Source organism: Plectropomus leopardus, chromosome 10, assembly GCF_008729295.1.
Source record: "Plectropomus leopardus isolate mb chromosome 10, YSFRI_Pleo_2.0, whole genome shotgun sequence".
In the NCBI taxonomy this organism is placed as follows: Eukaryota; Metazoa; Chordata; class Actinopteri; order Perciformes; family Serranidae; genus Plectropomus; species Plectropomus leopardus.
In genome coordinates, this window is record NC_056472.1 from 7,796,950 (window position 1) to 7,814,018 (window position 17,069).

Sequence of the window (17,069 nt, forward strand, 5' to 3'; positions counted from 1 at the left end):
CTGCTTATCTGTTAATGGTGAGTAAATGTGCTGCCAAGATATTGTGTTCTATTTTTATAGCCACATTTGCACAAGGGTTAAATACACTGTCTCTTTCCAGAACGAATCAAAGTCTGATATGCCCTCCCTTCTCTTCCTGTTTAGAAAACTCCACTCTGCTCTTATGTTGCCTTACTCCCTCCCCTTCACAGATCTGCTAGTGTAATGATGGGTGTAACCAATGAGAGCAATTCAGTGCAGATTAGAAAATGAATAACAGGACAAGGAACAAAGTTTCGTTTTATCTCTGCAGGCTGTTTCTGTTGTTCAGAGGAATTGAAACTCAGATAGTTGTTGCCACTGAGAGGTGAAATGGCGCAGAAAGGAGTTCAGCTAGACCGAGAAACCTTCTCTTGTTCGATCTGTCTGGATCTACTGAAGGATCCGGTGACTACTCCTTGTGGACACAGCTATTGCATGAGTTGTATTAAAAGTTTTTGGGATGAAGAGGATCAGAAGAGAATCCACAGCTGCCCTCAGTGCAGGCAGAGCTTCACAGAGAGGCTTGTGCTAAAGAAAAACACCATGTTAGCAGCTTTAGTTGAGGAACTAAAGAAGACTGGACTCCAAGCTGCTCCTGCTGATCACTGCTATGCTGGACCTGATGATGTGGCCTGTGATATCTGTACTGGAAGAAAACTGAAAGCTGTCAAGTCATGCTTAACCTGTCTGGCCTCTTACTGTGAGAGACACCTACAATCTCACTATGATAGAGCTCCATTAAAGAAACACCAGCTGGTGGATGCCTTCGAGAAGCTCCAGGATGACTTCTGCTCTCGTCACTATGACCTGGAGATGATGCACTGCCATAATCATCGGCAGTGTATCTGTTATCTCTGCTCTTTTTACAAACATAAGGGCCCCAACACAGTCTCTGCTGCTGCAGAGATGACGCAGAGGGGGAGAGTGCTTGAGGTGAGTCGGCAATACATCCAGCAGACAATCCAGGACAGAGAGAAAGATGTGAAGGTGCTCCAACAGGAAGTGGAGGCCATCAGTCTCTCTGCTGATAAAGCAGTGGAGGGCAGTGAGAAGATCTTCACTCAGCTGATCCGTCTCATGGATAAAAGACGCTCTGATGTGAAGCAGCAGCTCAGATCCCAGCAGAAAACTGAAGTGAGCCGAGTAAAAGAGCTTCAGAAGAAGCTGGAGCAGGAGATCACTGAGCTGAAGAGGAAAGACGCTGAGCTGGAGCAGCTCTCACACACCCAAGACAACAATAAGCTCCTGCACAACTACCCCTCACTGTCACAACTAAGGGGATCTATAGACAAATCCAACATCACTCTCCGTCCACTGCGGTACTTTGAGGATGTGACAGCAGCTGTGTCAGAGATCAGAGATAAAGTACAGCACATCCTGAGTGAGAGATGCACAAACATCTCAGGGACAGTGACAAAAGTGAATGTTTTACCATCAAATTTACAAGAAGCGCCTAAAACCAGAGCCGATTTCTTGAAATATTCACAAGACATCACATGGGATCCAAACACTGCACACACAAAGGTGCTCATGTCTGAGGGAAACAGGAGAGCGACATTAATGAGTCAACAGCTGTTGTATCCTAGTCACCCAGACAGATTCACTGATTGTTATCAGGTCCTGAGTAGAGAGAGTCTGACTGGACGTTGTTACTGGGAGGTAGAGTGGAGAGGGTGGGGGGTTTTTATAGCAGTTACATACAAGACTTTTTGCAGAGCAGGGGACAGATGTAGATTTGGATACAGTGACGAGTCTTGGGCATTATATTGTTCAAAACGTCATTATGAATTCAGACATAACAAAATCAAGACTCCAATCTCAGGTCCTAAGTCCTCCAGAGTTGGAATGTACCTGGATTACAGTGCAGGTACTTTGTCCTTCTACAGCGTCTCCAAAGCCATGACTCTCCTCCACACAGTCCAAACCACATTCACTCAGCCTCTCTATGCTGGACTTTGGCTTAGAGACCTGTTTGATGTTGGGACAACAGCAGAGTTTTGTAAACTTAAGTAAACCATATGTCTTCATTTTTTTTCCCCCACATGTCAGTCAAACAGTGTGGATGGGACTGTGGTGCCTTCTCTTTCTCCTTTTCTCTCTGTTAAAGAGTTTTGCAATTCCATTTTTTTGCTTTTTCTGTTTTCAAAGAAACTGGTAATGTCATTTTTCATTAATTAATCACTACATTATTGTTTTAGGAGGATTGTTTTAGCTATATATTTCAAAGGGAAACTTAACATTAAAGGAAAAAAATGCATATAAGCGCTTTTACTCCATTACTAAGGATAATCTGGATCTAAAATGGGAGAAAGTAAAGTGGCTGGCAAATGGATACCTTGAGATAGCAATTTAAATATGGGAAGTGAGATTAAAAAACCTGAAACATTTGAAAGCTAAGTTGAAAATGCCCAAGCTTAAAGCAAACATTTATAGTGTTTTACTGTGATTTAAAAAAAAAAAAAAAGAAGCAGTGTATTACTGTTAGAATTTGGTCATATTTTTAACATCAGTTTGTTACAGTGCGGGTTTGAAGTCGTTGGAATTCAACTGGAAATGGTTTAACTATGTAAATGTTCAAATTAGCCTCATTGTAAAAATTAAAAAACAAAATATCGCCCCCAAAAAACCCTAGTTAGTGTTTGGGCTGCCTTGATTACTTTTTAAGTTGACTGAATTTTAAATTACAAGATAAATCATTACAAAATTACCTCAACCTGTCTTCTCAAATTCAATCAACTTCAAATTTTATGGCACCACCGACATCAACTTTACCAAAGTAATTGTAGGGTTTTTGTTAGAATGAGATTTATGTGGTGTTAAATGCAAATAACCGTAACCTACACTGTACTGCATGTGCACAGTAGAAAGGAGAAAATTGCATTTTGTTGTGGTTTTTTTTGTTTTAATATTGATACCAACATGACAAGCATGGACATTAATTTGTATTTCATAATACTGTTGTAGTAGTTATTAAGTTCTCTAAATCTTTTGAAATCAGTACATTTTGCCTTGGTTCTGCCACTGTATAGTTTTTTTTTTTTAATGATCATACTTTATTTTATTTTCAGAATTGTAACTCAACAATGCAACCATACATCATCCGACATTGGTCTGAGCTAGGAGAGAAGACTTAAATAAAGTTGCCACTGTATAGTTATCATCATTAGTGTTTTCCTTTACAATACTGATAAACTTGTTCAACTCACTGATTGTGTCACTGAATAAAATTTGAATTAAAATGAATGAAAAATGTTGCTCATGAAACTATACATTAAAATTTGTGTATTTATCATCTTATATCAGTTGTCTTATTGTTTTTTACTATTTTACTGGTCTCTGAACTTTTTTCTTTGACTTTCATATCTTGTTTATCAGCACCTGTTTTTTGATTGTCTAATCTTGTATTCTTACTATTATTATTATTATTATTTTTATTGAAACAAACAGGGATCCATTTATTGTAGCAATGCATCCCTGCTCTGGGCTTAAACTTTTTATACAGAGCAGCGAGGTGACATGTACCATATAACCATGAAAGGGGCTTCTTATAATTTTGTAAATATCTTTTCCACAGACGGCAAAATAAAAAAGCACAGCAAGAATTTTATTGCACAGTAAAATTTGTTAATTTTAAATCCTTGTATAATAGCATTAGTGTGCTCAAGTAGTAATGGGGTGATGGACAAGAAATGGTCCTAATAAAATCTGCCCTGAGTGCGGGTGATAGATCATGTTGCATGGTATGGCATCATGTGTGAGCCATATCTGCTTCCATTACAGCAGATAAACTCTGGATGCATCCTATTTCACACTGCCACAGACGAGTTTTAGAGAATACTTATTATGTTGTCAGTGGTATCCCTTTAGAGGAGAGTGTGGCCGGGTTGAGTTGTCCCATCTCTGCTCAAATCGGCTTTCTTTACTTGCTCTCGTGGACAGGCCCGTTTGAGTGGATACTTATTATGCTGTCAGTGTTTTCTTTAAAGAGCGGCTCTGCTGGGTTGAGATGTTGCATTTCTTTTCAGATGAGCCCCTACACTTAAAGCTGTTGTGCCAGTTGTTTACATAATTCATGGCAGCATCAGGTGGCGTTTCAAGCCTAGCATTAATATAGTCCACTGTTGTGCAGTACTTACATCAATGCTTTGGATCAAGACTAAGAGCACATGTACACGGCTGGATGTCAGTGATTTATGGACACAGTTGCCACATAATTGCAATTCATCACATCCCTTTGTCACTCTGTGTGTATGAGCAAGTGTCTACCCATCTTTTGCTCTCACTCCCCACGAGTCTACACATCTTTCACGTGGAGGACGGCTTTTCAGGTTCTGCTTTGATCGGGAAAAAAAAAGAAAAGGAAAAAAAAAGTCTTTATTATCTCCTGTCCAGTCCCCGTAATCAGCTCCAGACAGTGTGTCTGGATAATAAGTAGATGAGATGGTATTTCAAAGGGATGAAGAAAAGAGAGTCACAGCTCAGTTTTCTATTTCATCCACCTAATTAAAACTGTTTTCTGGTGGAGCATTGTTTTTGTTTTCACTGATATTGTGTCGTTTGTGTTTTCAAGGCAGCGCCTGACAGTGATGTCTTTGCTACTTGTTTAAGATGCGAGATATGTGTTACTACCCCTACGCTGACAGCTGTTTATTAAAAGTTTGGGGGAAGATGGAACTTGATAATTAAGGGCTTTCTTCGGGGACAGAGTTACTGTCTGTTAGAAATAATTTTGTTGTAATATCCACTTTTTAAAAAACTGTTTAACAAAATGATTGAGTAAACAATAAATAATTGTATTTATTTTTAAAAATGTATTCAATAAATAATGGATAAATTAGAATGTGTCGACATGTTTAACCCTTTGAAACCTGTCCAAAGTGGCTTGATGTGTTTCAAAAAAACATGGGAAAAAGGCAGCGAGCAACCTTAGAGGAAATTACCCTTATGTTAGCAAGAAAAAAGTGAAAAGTACAAGAAAATTACCTGAGAATTAATACAAAAAACAAAAAAAGAAAAAGAAAGCAAAACACAAAAACAAACAAGGAAATAACTTGGAAGATTAACTTAATAATAATGATAGTAATTCTGTTACATAATTTCCAATATATAATTGTGAAATACAATTAAGACAATATGATAATAAATATAGTTGGTTATAGTTTTCTGGACCTTTACCCTCATTTATTTTAATAGTTTTCTAAATCTACTTATACCATTGATACCACTGACTCTATTGCTGACAGTTTTATCCAAATAAAATCTAAGACAATCAACTCAGTTTTGTTTGTATCCAGTTTGACTTAATAGCAAACAGCTAAACATATGTAACACAACAAAACAACACTGTCAAAAGAAACTACTTGTTTCAACTTAAATAAGTAAGTGTCTGGGTTGCCCTGAAATTTTAAGTTGACTGAATTTCAGAAGACAAGTTGAGGTAATTTTGTAATAATTCAACTTGTCATTTCATAATTTTACAGTAAGGCTAATTTGAGAATTTCAATAACTAAAGTGTTTCCAGTTGAACTGAACTTTCTCAGGGTACACATTTCAAATTGCACTAACTCTGGCAAAACAATGTCCCTGGATCTGCACTGTAACCCTCATTACTTAAGAAGCTGATTGAAAAATGGTTTCAGCGCCCTTAAATGAATATATAGTAAAACGAATTCCATAAAATGAAAGTCCGATATAAAACCTGATTTGCGAGACCAAAAAGACCAGGGTAGTCTGTCAGCCTGAAACACTCAAGTAACGTGATACAAACTGTCCTCATGGAGCTTTTTCATCACAGTTTTAAAAAGTTCAGTATACTCCTTGTGGGTGGATATTTTCACTTGCTTCATTGTGTTGCCTCAGTCTGCCTCACCTTCCTCTATCTCGCCTGGTGATTTCCAGGCAACCTTTTCAAGAATTACTTTCCACAACTGCAGGGAACATGTGTCAACTTGTCCTATCCAGCAGTCAGTTTAATACTCAGGAGGACAGACATAAACCAACAGTAGATTTTCCAGTTGAGAAAAATGAGACTTTTATTCTTTGTGTTGTTGACTGAGGGTGATTTTGCGTCACTGCTGGTTCAGAAAATAACTATCTGCTTCCTGGAGAAGAGCCTTCCTGCTAAACCTGATGGAATTAAGATAGCTGGAAGATGTGATAATGAAAATCATACAAGATGGTGATGGCAATTTTTTTTGCTGAATATGGCCCTGGAAAAGCAGTAACCCCTGCTCATAAACAGCTTAAACTGTTGGGTTTCACTGACAGTTTACAAGCTTTATTTAACAAAAATATGTACAAAATATGTCTGGCAAACAAGAACACAAACATACATGAGAGCACAGATAATTGACATTCCAACTTACCATAATAATATAATAATAATAAATAATAATAATAATAATAATAATAATAATAATAATAATAATAATAATAATAATAAATAGTCATGATATTGATACATAAAAACAATTAAAATCTTAAAATACATAAAGAAAGAAGAAAGAAAGAAGAAAGTAGAATAAAGAATTGACACGGACAGAAACAAAAGCAAAACAAACAAAAATAATTAATATTCATATCACGTCAGGGGGTTTCGCCAAATACGTTTCTTGTAATAGTCTAAAAATATTTTGCTTGTTATTTATATGAGCAAGAGAGGAAAGTACTGAGCTGAAATCAGTCAAGAAAGGATAGAAAGAGGGCTGTCAACCTAAAACTTTGTGCTTATTGATAAAGAATTTTCCCATATGGAAATGACGGCCTTCATTCATGTATCCACTCACACTGACTTCACTTTGCTCTCAGCTGTCAGTCACTCTGTCCTGCAGATCCCGCCCCCCACCGAAATACAGGAGGCTGTCAGGCACGTGATTAATTCAGTATGGCGGAGCTGCTGGCTCAATGATTTTTACAGTACCGACGGGTCCTAAAACCCTGCTCTGTGGATGCTCCCGGAGACTGAGACTAAACTAGCCACTCGAGCGTAAAGGTGCTCAATTCAGGTACAGTTTCTTTTTCTGTCATGTTTAAAAAAATGAACAATTCCACAGTTTTCCCTTTAGCTTGAAAGCGGAGAAGCTTGACACAAAAGTATGCTTATCCTGTTAAAAGTATGCGCTTTTTCCTCCTCGGAGTCACGCCGAGTTTCTGTTATTTTGTTTACTTTTTTCAGTTTTCCCTCGTATTTTATAGTTAGCGGAAGGAAAGTGAAAGTGTTGCGTAACACGGGCATTGTTGTTCAAGTGTTAAGATTTGGAGTGAACCTAAAAAACTGTCGACTTTACGTGTTGTGCAATACTGTGACTCCGCCACCTTAGCTGCTCGATTTAAGCAGGACTTTTAATGTCACTGTTCGCTCTATTGTTTCAAACTCGTCTGAAGTAACAGTCACGTCGGAAAAGTGACTTTTGTGGACAGCGGACGGCTCGTGGGAAAAGTTTTTAAACTTTTACTCTCCTTTTTTTGAGCTACCTTGCAGCACAGCGTCATACATTGTCATATTGTTTTCCCTGCATGCTTTAGTGAGGTGAATGTAAAAAGCTCCCAGGTGTAGTGGGGGATTTTGTCACCTGGTTACAGTTGTATGTTTACTAGTAAGGCACGTCACGCGTTAACAGGACTGTAGCCCACTAACACAGTTAAACGTTGTCTCCTTGTCGCAAAGTGTCCTTTACACACATTTCGTCAAATTACACCGCCAGTGCTTTACTGTACGTGTGTGTGAGGATAAAACAGTGTGTGTATGATGGAGGTTTGTGCTGAGGTTGGACCGCCGCAGCCGCAGCTTTGGGTGTAAACTTGTGTCTTCGTGAAGTGTAAACACAAGAGAGCAGCAGCAGGACGACGCTGAAGTTAGTTTCCAGTTCGCTGCTTCCGCTTTGGCAGTTCTGGGGAAAAGTTAAGGCAGACTTAAATGACAGTAGTGAGCCACTGATTGTCATTTTTTCTTTTAGTTATTAGTTTCTAAAACGTCCCAGCTGCAACTCTTAAATTCATGAAAGTATTTAATACATTTGAAAGTACTAAAGAAAGAGACTATACAGTGTTGGGCATTGATTGTACCTATCCACAGCAGTCAAGCAACAGGTTCTGCTGAGGTTTGGCAACACCATTTTGACAAACCATACACTGAACTGCATGCATATATCGTAATATTAGAACCCCAATATGATGTTATCGTGATACTTAGGTTACGATACAATCTTATTGGGATTATACATATTTTAAGATATGTTGAGATTTGTGATAACTTATATTAAGATATATCACAATTTATTACCTTTTTTCAACTTTTAAGTATGGAAAAACTTAGTCAACATGTGTTTTATCTAATGAGAGGTTTTCAGTCTGTTCATATCACTTGTTTTAATTTTAGCAAAATGAGAAGTTGTCAGTCCGTTCATCTCACAAATTTTTATCTTAGCAAAATGTATCTGTTGTAATGAAAAAGCAAACCAAAACTGTAGGATACCAAAAGGAAAAATGCGTATTTGCAAGATTTTAATTCATATTAAAAAATAGATACCTAATAGCTGTATACCAAAACACTATCCCCACATCCCCCATAATAATGACAATTTGTTCGGTGTATTTATGATTATGATTGTGATTATGATTACAATTATGAAACAGTGATTTCACTGCATTTTTTCCATTAGAAAAAAACCCCAAATGCTTGGTCTTGTGAAAACAAAATAAACAAAAAATCCCTTATCAAATCTGCAAACAAATTACAGTAATTCTTAAAAAACACCATGTCAAATAAGTTAAATCTTTACAATATTTTATTAGATGTGACAAGTTAAAGTAATAAAGTTTTGATCTTGACCTGCTGTGGTTTAGATTTGAAAAAAACAAAACAAAACAAAACAAAACAAAACAAAAAAAAAAACATACATTGAAACTCCCCTTTTGGGGTTTTCAAGAATAGAATTAAGATTTCAGTAATCTAAAACTTGTTTATCAAGTCCTGTTTTTGGAAATGTAGTTTTTTTGGTGTGGATTTTTTTGATAGTTGCTGTCTGGACAAAGAAAACACTCTGAATGTAGTGTTTATTAATAAAATAAAGGTTTTATACATCTGAAAGTGGCTTTATGATTAGGCAAGGATTTAACATCCTTTCACAAAGCGGTGAAAAAAGTGGGCGCAATATTGCCATAGAAGCTTCTCTTACATTTCCCCTTAACTGCTGCAAACTGGGAGCTAACTTCATCGTGTAGCAGCAGGGCTGTGCCTCTGTACTGCTAAGACTCATTTAAGCCTTCATTTGTGGAAACTATTCCCTCAGCATTGCAAGCTCTGGAGGACTGCTGGTGCACGCTCGTAAACTTCAGGCCCCACAAGAACAAGGTCACTACAGCCCTCTAAAAAAAAAAAAATTGGCTCAGAGTACTCCTCTTTAAGGATCACTGCTGAGACCAGAGCCCTGCTTGGAGTTTAAGTAAAACAGGATCTTCTTTGTCGACATTGTTATTCTCTTTGCATGTTTGGCAGTTTGTGTAAATGACTGTATTTTAGCCATATAACTGATGATGTTGTACCGAGTCACAGTGAGCAAAAACGGAGGGATTCAGTGTGTATTTGTCTCTCTGGTAGGCTTGTCTGACTTTCTATGGCTTTAAAAAGTCCCGAATCTGGTCACATTAAGCTGTTTTATCGCAATGCAACAGCAGCATGAAATACTGTGTCTTGAATAAGTGGTGTGACTGAAACTTTCTCTGAGTCCTGCTGTTCGCCTACGCAAAGAGGAAGTGTTCACAGGCAGCTTGTGTGATGTTCATTCCAGGAGTTGTTTTGTTATCAATATGTTGCAAATCACTTTGACTTGCTATTTATGGAATGTGTAAGGTGTCATTGTTCTGGTCTTTATAGGAAATTGATGGTAGAGAGAAAAATACCTCAGCCTCGACTGATTTCTCTTTGTGTGATTGTTAAATATTTGTGCATAATTGAGCCTAGTAAGCAGCTTTTCCACTTTGATTTTGAGGAACAGACTGTAACACCTGGCATTTAAATTTTATATTTTAAACAGCTGGAGACATCTCACCAACACAAACTACACACACTATATTTGTGTGAAAATTACACAGTTAAAAAAACCAAATGGATTTAGGCATTGAGAGATTTTTAATGAGTGTTAATGCATTTCAATGAGTTTCTTCTTGCCAGAAAACCTCTCTGTGACTTAAACACCTGCAGGAAATTGAAGTCCCATTTTAAAGTTTGTGTACATGTGCATATTTATGGGACTAAACACTTTAAAATTATATCTTTTAGGGTATTGATGCACAAACATAATTAAAGAGAGTAGACAGATCCCTATAATGTCTAAATGTGCCAGTTTCACACAGCCAGGTATTAAATGATTGTGGGAATATGAGAAATAATAACATTTATTTCAGTCAATGGAGTTTAAATAGTTCCCCTTCATTGTTTTGTGGCATTAAAGTGTTTGTTTTGCCCTTATTTCTCAATTATCCATCTCTCCTGGTACAGAGATATATTGAACACTTAAAGCTGTTTTTTTGGGTAAAATCTGTAACTATTTAATACCATTGGAAACTTCAGATAGACTAGACTAAAACTGAGACTTGAGTGTTGTAGAAGACAAACAGGAAGTGTGTTTGAAACAAAGCTCCCAGCTATAATTGAACTGCTGATGTTGCGGTTTCATGGATTGCGCCTCACACCACAATACTGGAATCAGTTTCAACAGACTGAATTCAAACTGAGCGTCGCTGTCGTTTTTCATCATTGAGGAAACGTTTTTAGGCCATAATTCAAGTCTCCGACTCAAGAGGGTTAAATATACAAAAGATAGATCCAAACTAATGTCAGCAAAAGAGAAAGCTTCAATATCCTGGTGGTCTTTATGAAAAGCTTAATAAATTAGGTGTTGAGGCAGGTTGTGGCTTAAGTTACGAAGCAACCATAATCAGCATGGAATCACAGCCATCTTAACACAAATCTGGTGGTCGCTCATCAATCAATCTTTTCTTTGTCGCATTGAACTGTACAAAGCACAAGTCCTGTGAGATGTGATCAAATGAGCTCGTTTAACTTGTGCACTGTAATTTAGTCTTTTCCCGCGTCTTTGTCCTTTGTTGGCTGCTGCTTTATAATTGTCGGTGTTTCATTATGGTTCTGCTAATCAATGATTTCTGATTGTAGAATGATTTAACTGGAGCTTTGGGTACAATTTCTTAAATCCTCCACAGACTCATTGAATTTATTGATTTCACAGGTGATGTTGACAGTGGCGTCCTGGAACGTGTTCCAGACTTTGATTGGCTACATCTCTCGTGTCGCAGGGAGTTAACATCCCAGTTTACATATCTTGATGGCTTCTCGGGTGCTCGTCCTGAATGCGTGCAGCGACTCCTCACTGCAGCCGTCTCTGAACGACATGTAGCAATGATCCACAGCAGGAATAGGACAGCACCTCACATTCTCCCTGTCATATTAAATCCTTAGTCAGCATAAAGCACATGCCTCTTGCCATGTTACAATTCCTGATATCTAATAGAAACTGATACACACACAGTGGTCGTCCAGTTTGTTAGCCAACACCTGTACAATGGCTAGCAGGATGGTACTTTAGCTGTTGCCTATCTTCTCCATCCTTTTTATCTAATGAAAAGTAAAATTCAGAAGGTATTAAGTCTAAAATATTGTCAGTGGGACGGATGTAAAGCTCTGGGTAGCCCTGCACTAAAATGTAGGGCTGTACCTGACTTAGAATATATGCCAGTCAAATTGGATTTGGCTATTCAACAGGAATATTCAACAATTTGTTTTGTTTCCCATACAAAGTTTTAAAGTCTGAATTGTATGAATGTGCTCCATGCCACATTCATTGTGACAGCAGCATCCATTAGTAAACAAACTAACAACTCTAACGATGGATGGCAAATGCACAACAACATTTTTAGCCAGCAGTAGATCAACAAAACCAGAGACTATATCCTATTAAGTTGATGTGAGCTGTAAATTCAAATCTTCTTCACTTCACGGTGCAGTCTCTCTCTCTCCCTCTGTGCCACTGCCTGCATGTCCACGGCTACAAAATTTAGCATGAAAGTCAAGAGCACTCACTCTGGGGCAAAATGTGGGGACCAAAATGTCCGTACTAAAATGGCCCTACTAAAAAGATCAACTTCTTGATATTAAACTGATAAGAAAAGTGATGATGATTTGATAGCTGTTCCTTGTCACATGACACGCATGCTTCTGCATTCCAAAAGTTAAACTGTTTTCAGCTGTAGCCCTGAAAAATAGTCCCTTAGAAATGCTTGTGTCCCACTCCCACTTCTAAACACTCCTTTCTGTCAAATTTGTTTGAGGGCACAAAAAATGCAGCCCTAATAAAGATTGGCTTTCACATTCTAGAACTTTTTTCTTTAATTTTATAAAATGATGCTCTCTGAATCTAATCCAGCCCATTAGACTGATGGTCCAACTTTCCCATCACACCAGTGTTTTAGAGCACTTAATTCTTGTTCTTTACTTTCCCCTAAATTTCCCTTTTGTAATCTCATTAATAAGCTCATTTAGCTCAGTTCCATTGTGTTTTGTCATGGCCCAGACCTGACTTTCCAACTTCCTCCCATCATTTAGCACAAGCTGTGCTCTGGGAAAGCTTGCTTGTTTGTGGACAGTTTGTGGACGTTGTCACGCTAACAGATACTAATGGGGTCCATTAATGCCCCTGTTGTGCTCGGGGGGGCAAGTAAGGTGACATGACCCTGCACAAGACACATTCACCCAGCAGGAATTTGTGTACTGCTTGGCAGGGTCGTCCCTTCACCCCAACTGACATTTAGGATATTATTGTATCTTTGTTCTCAGCCGCTGTTCATTCGTTACTCTGTCTCTCCAATGCACGTGATTTTTGAGATACAGTTTGAATAAAACTGTTGTTCACCTCAGCCTTTTACTGCCACTCATCTAAACCAACCAAATATGTTAATACGGGTTGTTTCCAGTTTGAGTTTTATTTTTGTCATTTTTGGATTTGGCAAACAAAAAACCAAGGTCACTGAAATAGAGCAGTACACAGTTAATTCACCTTTTCTCATTAGGCTTACTGTTGCACAACTTAATAAAAGACAGGAAGTCAGATATTGGCCAGAGGGCCAGAGAAGCAGTAAAAGTAGACAAGAGAAAGATTCAAAGCAGTAAAAGGGACACCAAGCTTTTAATGGGCAACTATACAGAAGCTCTCAGCCTCGACTGATGTGATTTGTGGCTTGATGAATCCTTGTGGTCACCCAATGAGCTCATGGCTGCGAATCATTCTCCCAGATTCAGCCCCCATACCCTGTTGTGCCTCGCAAGTCCAATAATAAACCCGTTTTAGCTCCTTTGTGCTCTGCTGGGACCTTGTCCTGACTTTGAACCCATCCTAGCTCCCCAAACTCAGTTAGCAAGTGTTGGAGGGGTTGGCAGTTGGAAAAGGCATTCTTGTTTGTGGACATGTTGTGGATGTCACGCTAATGGTTACTAATTGAGTCTATTAATGGCACTGTAGTGTTGGGAAGGAGCTTGGTGACAGGATCCTGTGGTGCACAGGCACACTCAACCAGCAGGACTGTGCAAACTGTCCCACCACCCAACCCCCCACCATTCGACATGCAACCCACTTGCCAGTTGCTAACTTATTTGGTATCTGATGTAGAGGGTCAAGCGAAAGAAGGTCCAATTCCATCTAGCTAAAAGGGGGTATGTCATAACCTACTGTGGTAGAGTCAGACATACTCTCATCAATAAATCTATTCTCCCCCGGTGCTTGTATAGTGGGACAAGGACAGTAGTTCTGTTAAATGGCCTAATTGAGCTATAACAGAAACTTGACTGTGCATTTAAATGTACTTACTGATCACAGAGCAGCTTTAAAGATAAAGTTGTTTGTCAAATAGCCATTAATACATTTCTCTAACAAGAAAATGACCAGCAGGACTTGACAATGCAGTTGCTCTTCTCTAATTCATCTGGTCAAATGACTGTAATGCGGCACATTTTAACTCCTCTGTTTGCTGCATTTTATTGCTTCTTGATTCCCGTAGACACTGTAGACAAAAATAGATGCAAAGCCACAAAGCAAGAGTTTCTTAAAGTAAGGTAAAGTAAAGTAAGGCCCTATTCTAAAGGACCTTATATGCAGCAAAAGTCCAGCACTGTTATCATCACCCAGTCAGGCAGTGAGACCAAATTAGAGGAGCTAAAAGTCTCAGGTCAAAGTTCAAAGAATTTGGCTGTTTTTTTCTTGAGCAGCTAAGTGTAAAGCTTTAGAGCTCCTCTGGGTCGGGCGTCAGTCCTCCCTTAGTGAAAAATGGATTTACTAGATATCTGATCATGTGAAAGTAATTTCACACATTACATTACACTATAGGTGTACAAATTCTGTTTCATCCAAACAAAGTGAGCTGCAAAAGCTCTCATTAAAGGTTTAAAAAAAAAAAAAATCACTCTCAGCGTGGGATGGAAGAGTACTAAAGGTTGAGGTTGATAATTAATCAGGCAGAGTGGTGATGTTGATAGAAAGTGCAGTACATGGGTTAAACGGTGAGAGTGACATTGAAAGAATGTTAGTAATAAAGAAAGGGAAGTTGAGTGGGCTTTTGTCACTCACAGTACTTGGCACACTGTATGGAAAGATGCTACTTCCTGCTTTTTATTTGACTCAGAATAGTTGGCCTTTGGTTGCCAGAGTAACAACACATGGGTGTTTGATTGGCCATTAATATCAATAGACTTGTGTGTGTGTGTGTGTGTGTGTGTGCGCGCGCGTGCGCATTACCCGTACGTCCTTTTTACTGCTGTAAAGTAGCTGACAGTAGGTCAAACTACAAGACTGCTTAAATTTAGAAAAGTAGTGAACACTACCAAGGATGAAAATGAGAAGTCAAATACACAAATGTGTCTAATTTCATGCCATATAAAAACGTCTGTTCACTATGAATACAAATGAGATGTTTGAAGGTTAAGAGTCCACAGCTCACATTTATATATAACAATAGGAGAGGGCTGATCCAAGTGTTTCATCACAGTGTGTCATCATTTCTGATGCCAGCAATTTCAATCTCCAACCCAGCATTTGTTTAAAGGTTTCACAGGAACACTCACGCACATTCAGAGGAAACATGGCACACTCTAGCATTTTTCCCCAACATCCCTTAAGAGTTGATGCAGACCTCTGTGAACTTCAATTGGCATTTAATACATTTCTGTTCCTTTCTACTTGCTTTACTTTTACAGATGATATTAACTTTATAGGTTGAGATGATAAGATATGCAATAAGAAGCTGTTGAATGTTATGGGAAAGTTTTCAAGCTGAGGTTAGCTACAATCCAACTGTAGTCCACTCGAGGAAGCACATGACAGAAGTGATGAAGCCTTGCAAAATCAAGACCCTGAAGGGTTCATTTACAAAAAACAGATATATTCATCTTTCTATATTTTCCTAAATAGTATTTTTTGTGTGTGGGGACTATCAATCAATGTGGTGGTGTTTTTTTTTAAAACTACATGACTTGCAGAGCCCATTCAGAACGGGTCGATTGCTTGGCCTGCGGTATGCAAATTTTCTTTTCCTAGAACGCCGATAGCATGACATGCGCTACTCTGCCTCTTATTGGCCAGAACTCGTTGCCTTTGTTGTACGGGTTGGTTAGGTTTAGGCAAGAGAAATGGGCCATGGTTAGAGTAAGAATGTATGGGTAAGACAATCAGAGAGAGATTGATCATGCCTTCACTCTCTTAGGAAAAATAAATTTGTCTTGGGTAGTGCTGCTTGTAGATTTCTCAAGACTATGGCTTCCCATACATTCATTCATTTGTGGTGGCTGGCAATGATTAAAACACCTGCCACCATGTATTGATTTGATATTTTGGGTGCTTGATTGTTATATTGGAGCACTATTGGAATTCTATTGTACATTGCACCACAATTTCGGGGCGCAGAGCGTACTCTGAACACAGACGGAGCAGCAGAATCTCAGGCACATTCTGCTGAGGAAAAAAAAGAAGTCATGAAGAGTTTTGCCTGTGCTGCATTTATGGACCCAAAAACCCATCTGAATTTAGAGGGGGGACACCGAATGATTGACAAGAGGGAAGCAATCACACAAAGGGAAAAAAAAGGGTGAAGTTTGCTGATAGCACCCCTCCAGCTACTGCCACACACACTGTATTTTCTTTTTTCATAAATCATGTTTTGATTTGACTTTGTTCCCTTAAAGGAATATTAGTCAAAGTTGTGTTGATTTATTCATTTAAGAATGTTTTTTTTTTTATCTGATTTTGCAAAAAATATTAAATGTAATACATTTCTGCTTGTGAGCCTCCACTATTTTCTGTGGATGATGCAGAGAAAATGGATTTACAGGCATGTTGTTAGTGTACAATACACATTCTCCACTGCGTATTTCTGCAAAACAGAAAAAAACAAAACCAGCCAGTGAAAATGGTGAAAATATTATTCAAAAATAACCTATTGTTACCATCCTACCTCCACTCAGCTTAAACAAGCATTCAGCAGAGCCCTGCAATTGTTGGTCTATTTTAAAGCAACTCCATTTGGAAGAATTTTGTTTGAGATGACTTTGACTTCATTAGCATTTGTGCACAAATCAAGTGACAGGTCTCAAGCATAGTCACACGATTTAGGTGCCAGCCCTCTCATCACCATGGTAATTACTTAATTCGTTTGCTCTCCACTATGAAATATTCAATTCTGTCAGTCAGCTTACCAATAAAAGTTTATTTACATGACAATACAGCACAGCAGTGGAGTTCATGGCTGGTGTCTTGGCTGTGACAACAGAGAGAGGGAGCTTGAGATGCTGCTGTGTTAAGTCATACTTAAACTCTGCTCAGGATGTGCAAGCTCCATATCAAGAAAAACAATCCCCCTTGTGCCACTTGATGTCCTCGTCTTGTCCCCATTCAACCAACAGCTGATTGATGTGATGTCCTGCAGTCGGAGCTGGCCTTGTTCACTCGCAAACATGACAGTATTTAATGCTGGTCCTTTCATGTTGGATA

General features: G+C 38.5%; 2 protein-coding genes across 2 annotated transcripts in view; both read left to right on the forward strand.

Annotated features, from left to right (window-relative positions):
- The first annotated feature begins 345 nt into the window (after window positions 1-345).
- On the forward strand, window positions 346-2,055 carry LOC121948697 (tripartite motif-containing protein 16-like). The gene has a single exon (XM_042494098.1). It carries the CDS (start codon window positions 352-354, stop codon window positions 2,032-2,034), a length of 1,683 nt encoding a protein of 560 aa, XP_042350032.1. The 5' UTR covers window positions 346-351; the 3' UTR covers window positions 2,035-2,055.
- A 4,859-nt stretch (window positions 2,056-6,914) lies between these two features.
- Window positions 6,915-17,069, forward strand: part of hdac4 (histone deacetylase 4) — a 157,275-nt gene continuing 147,120 nt past the window's right edge. The window contains exon 1 of the mRNA XM_042494096.1: window positions 6,915-7,025. The gene's annotated coding sequence lies outside the window, so the exon portion shown is untranslated. The remainder of the gene's footprint in view (window positions 7,026-17,069) is intronic.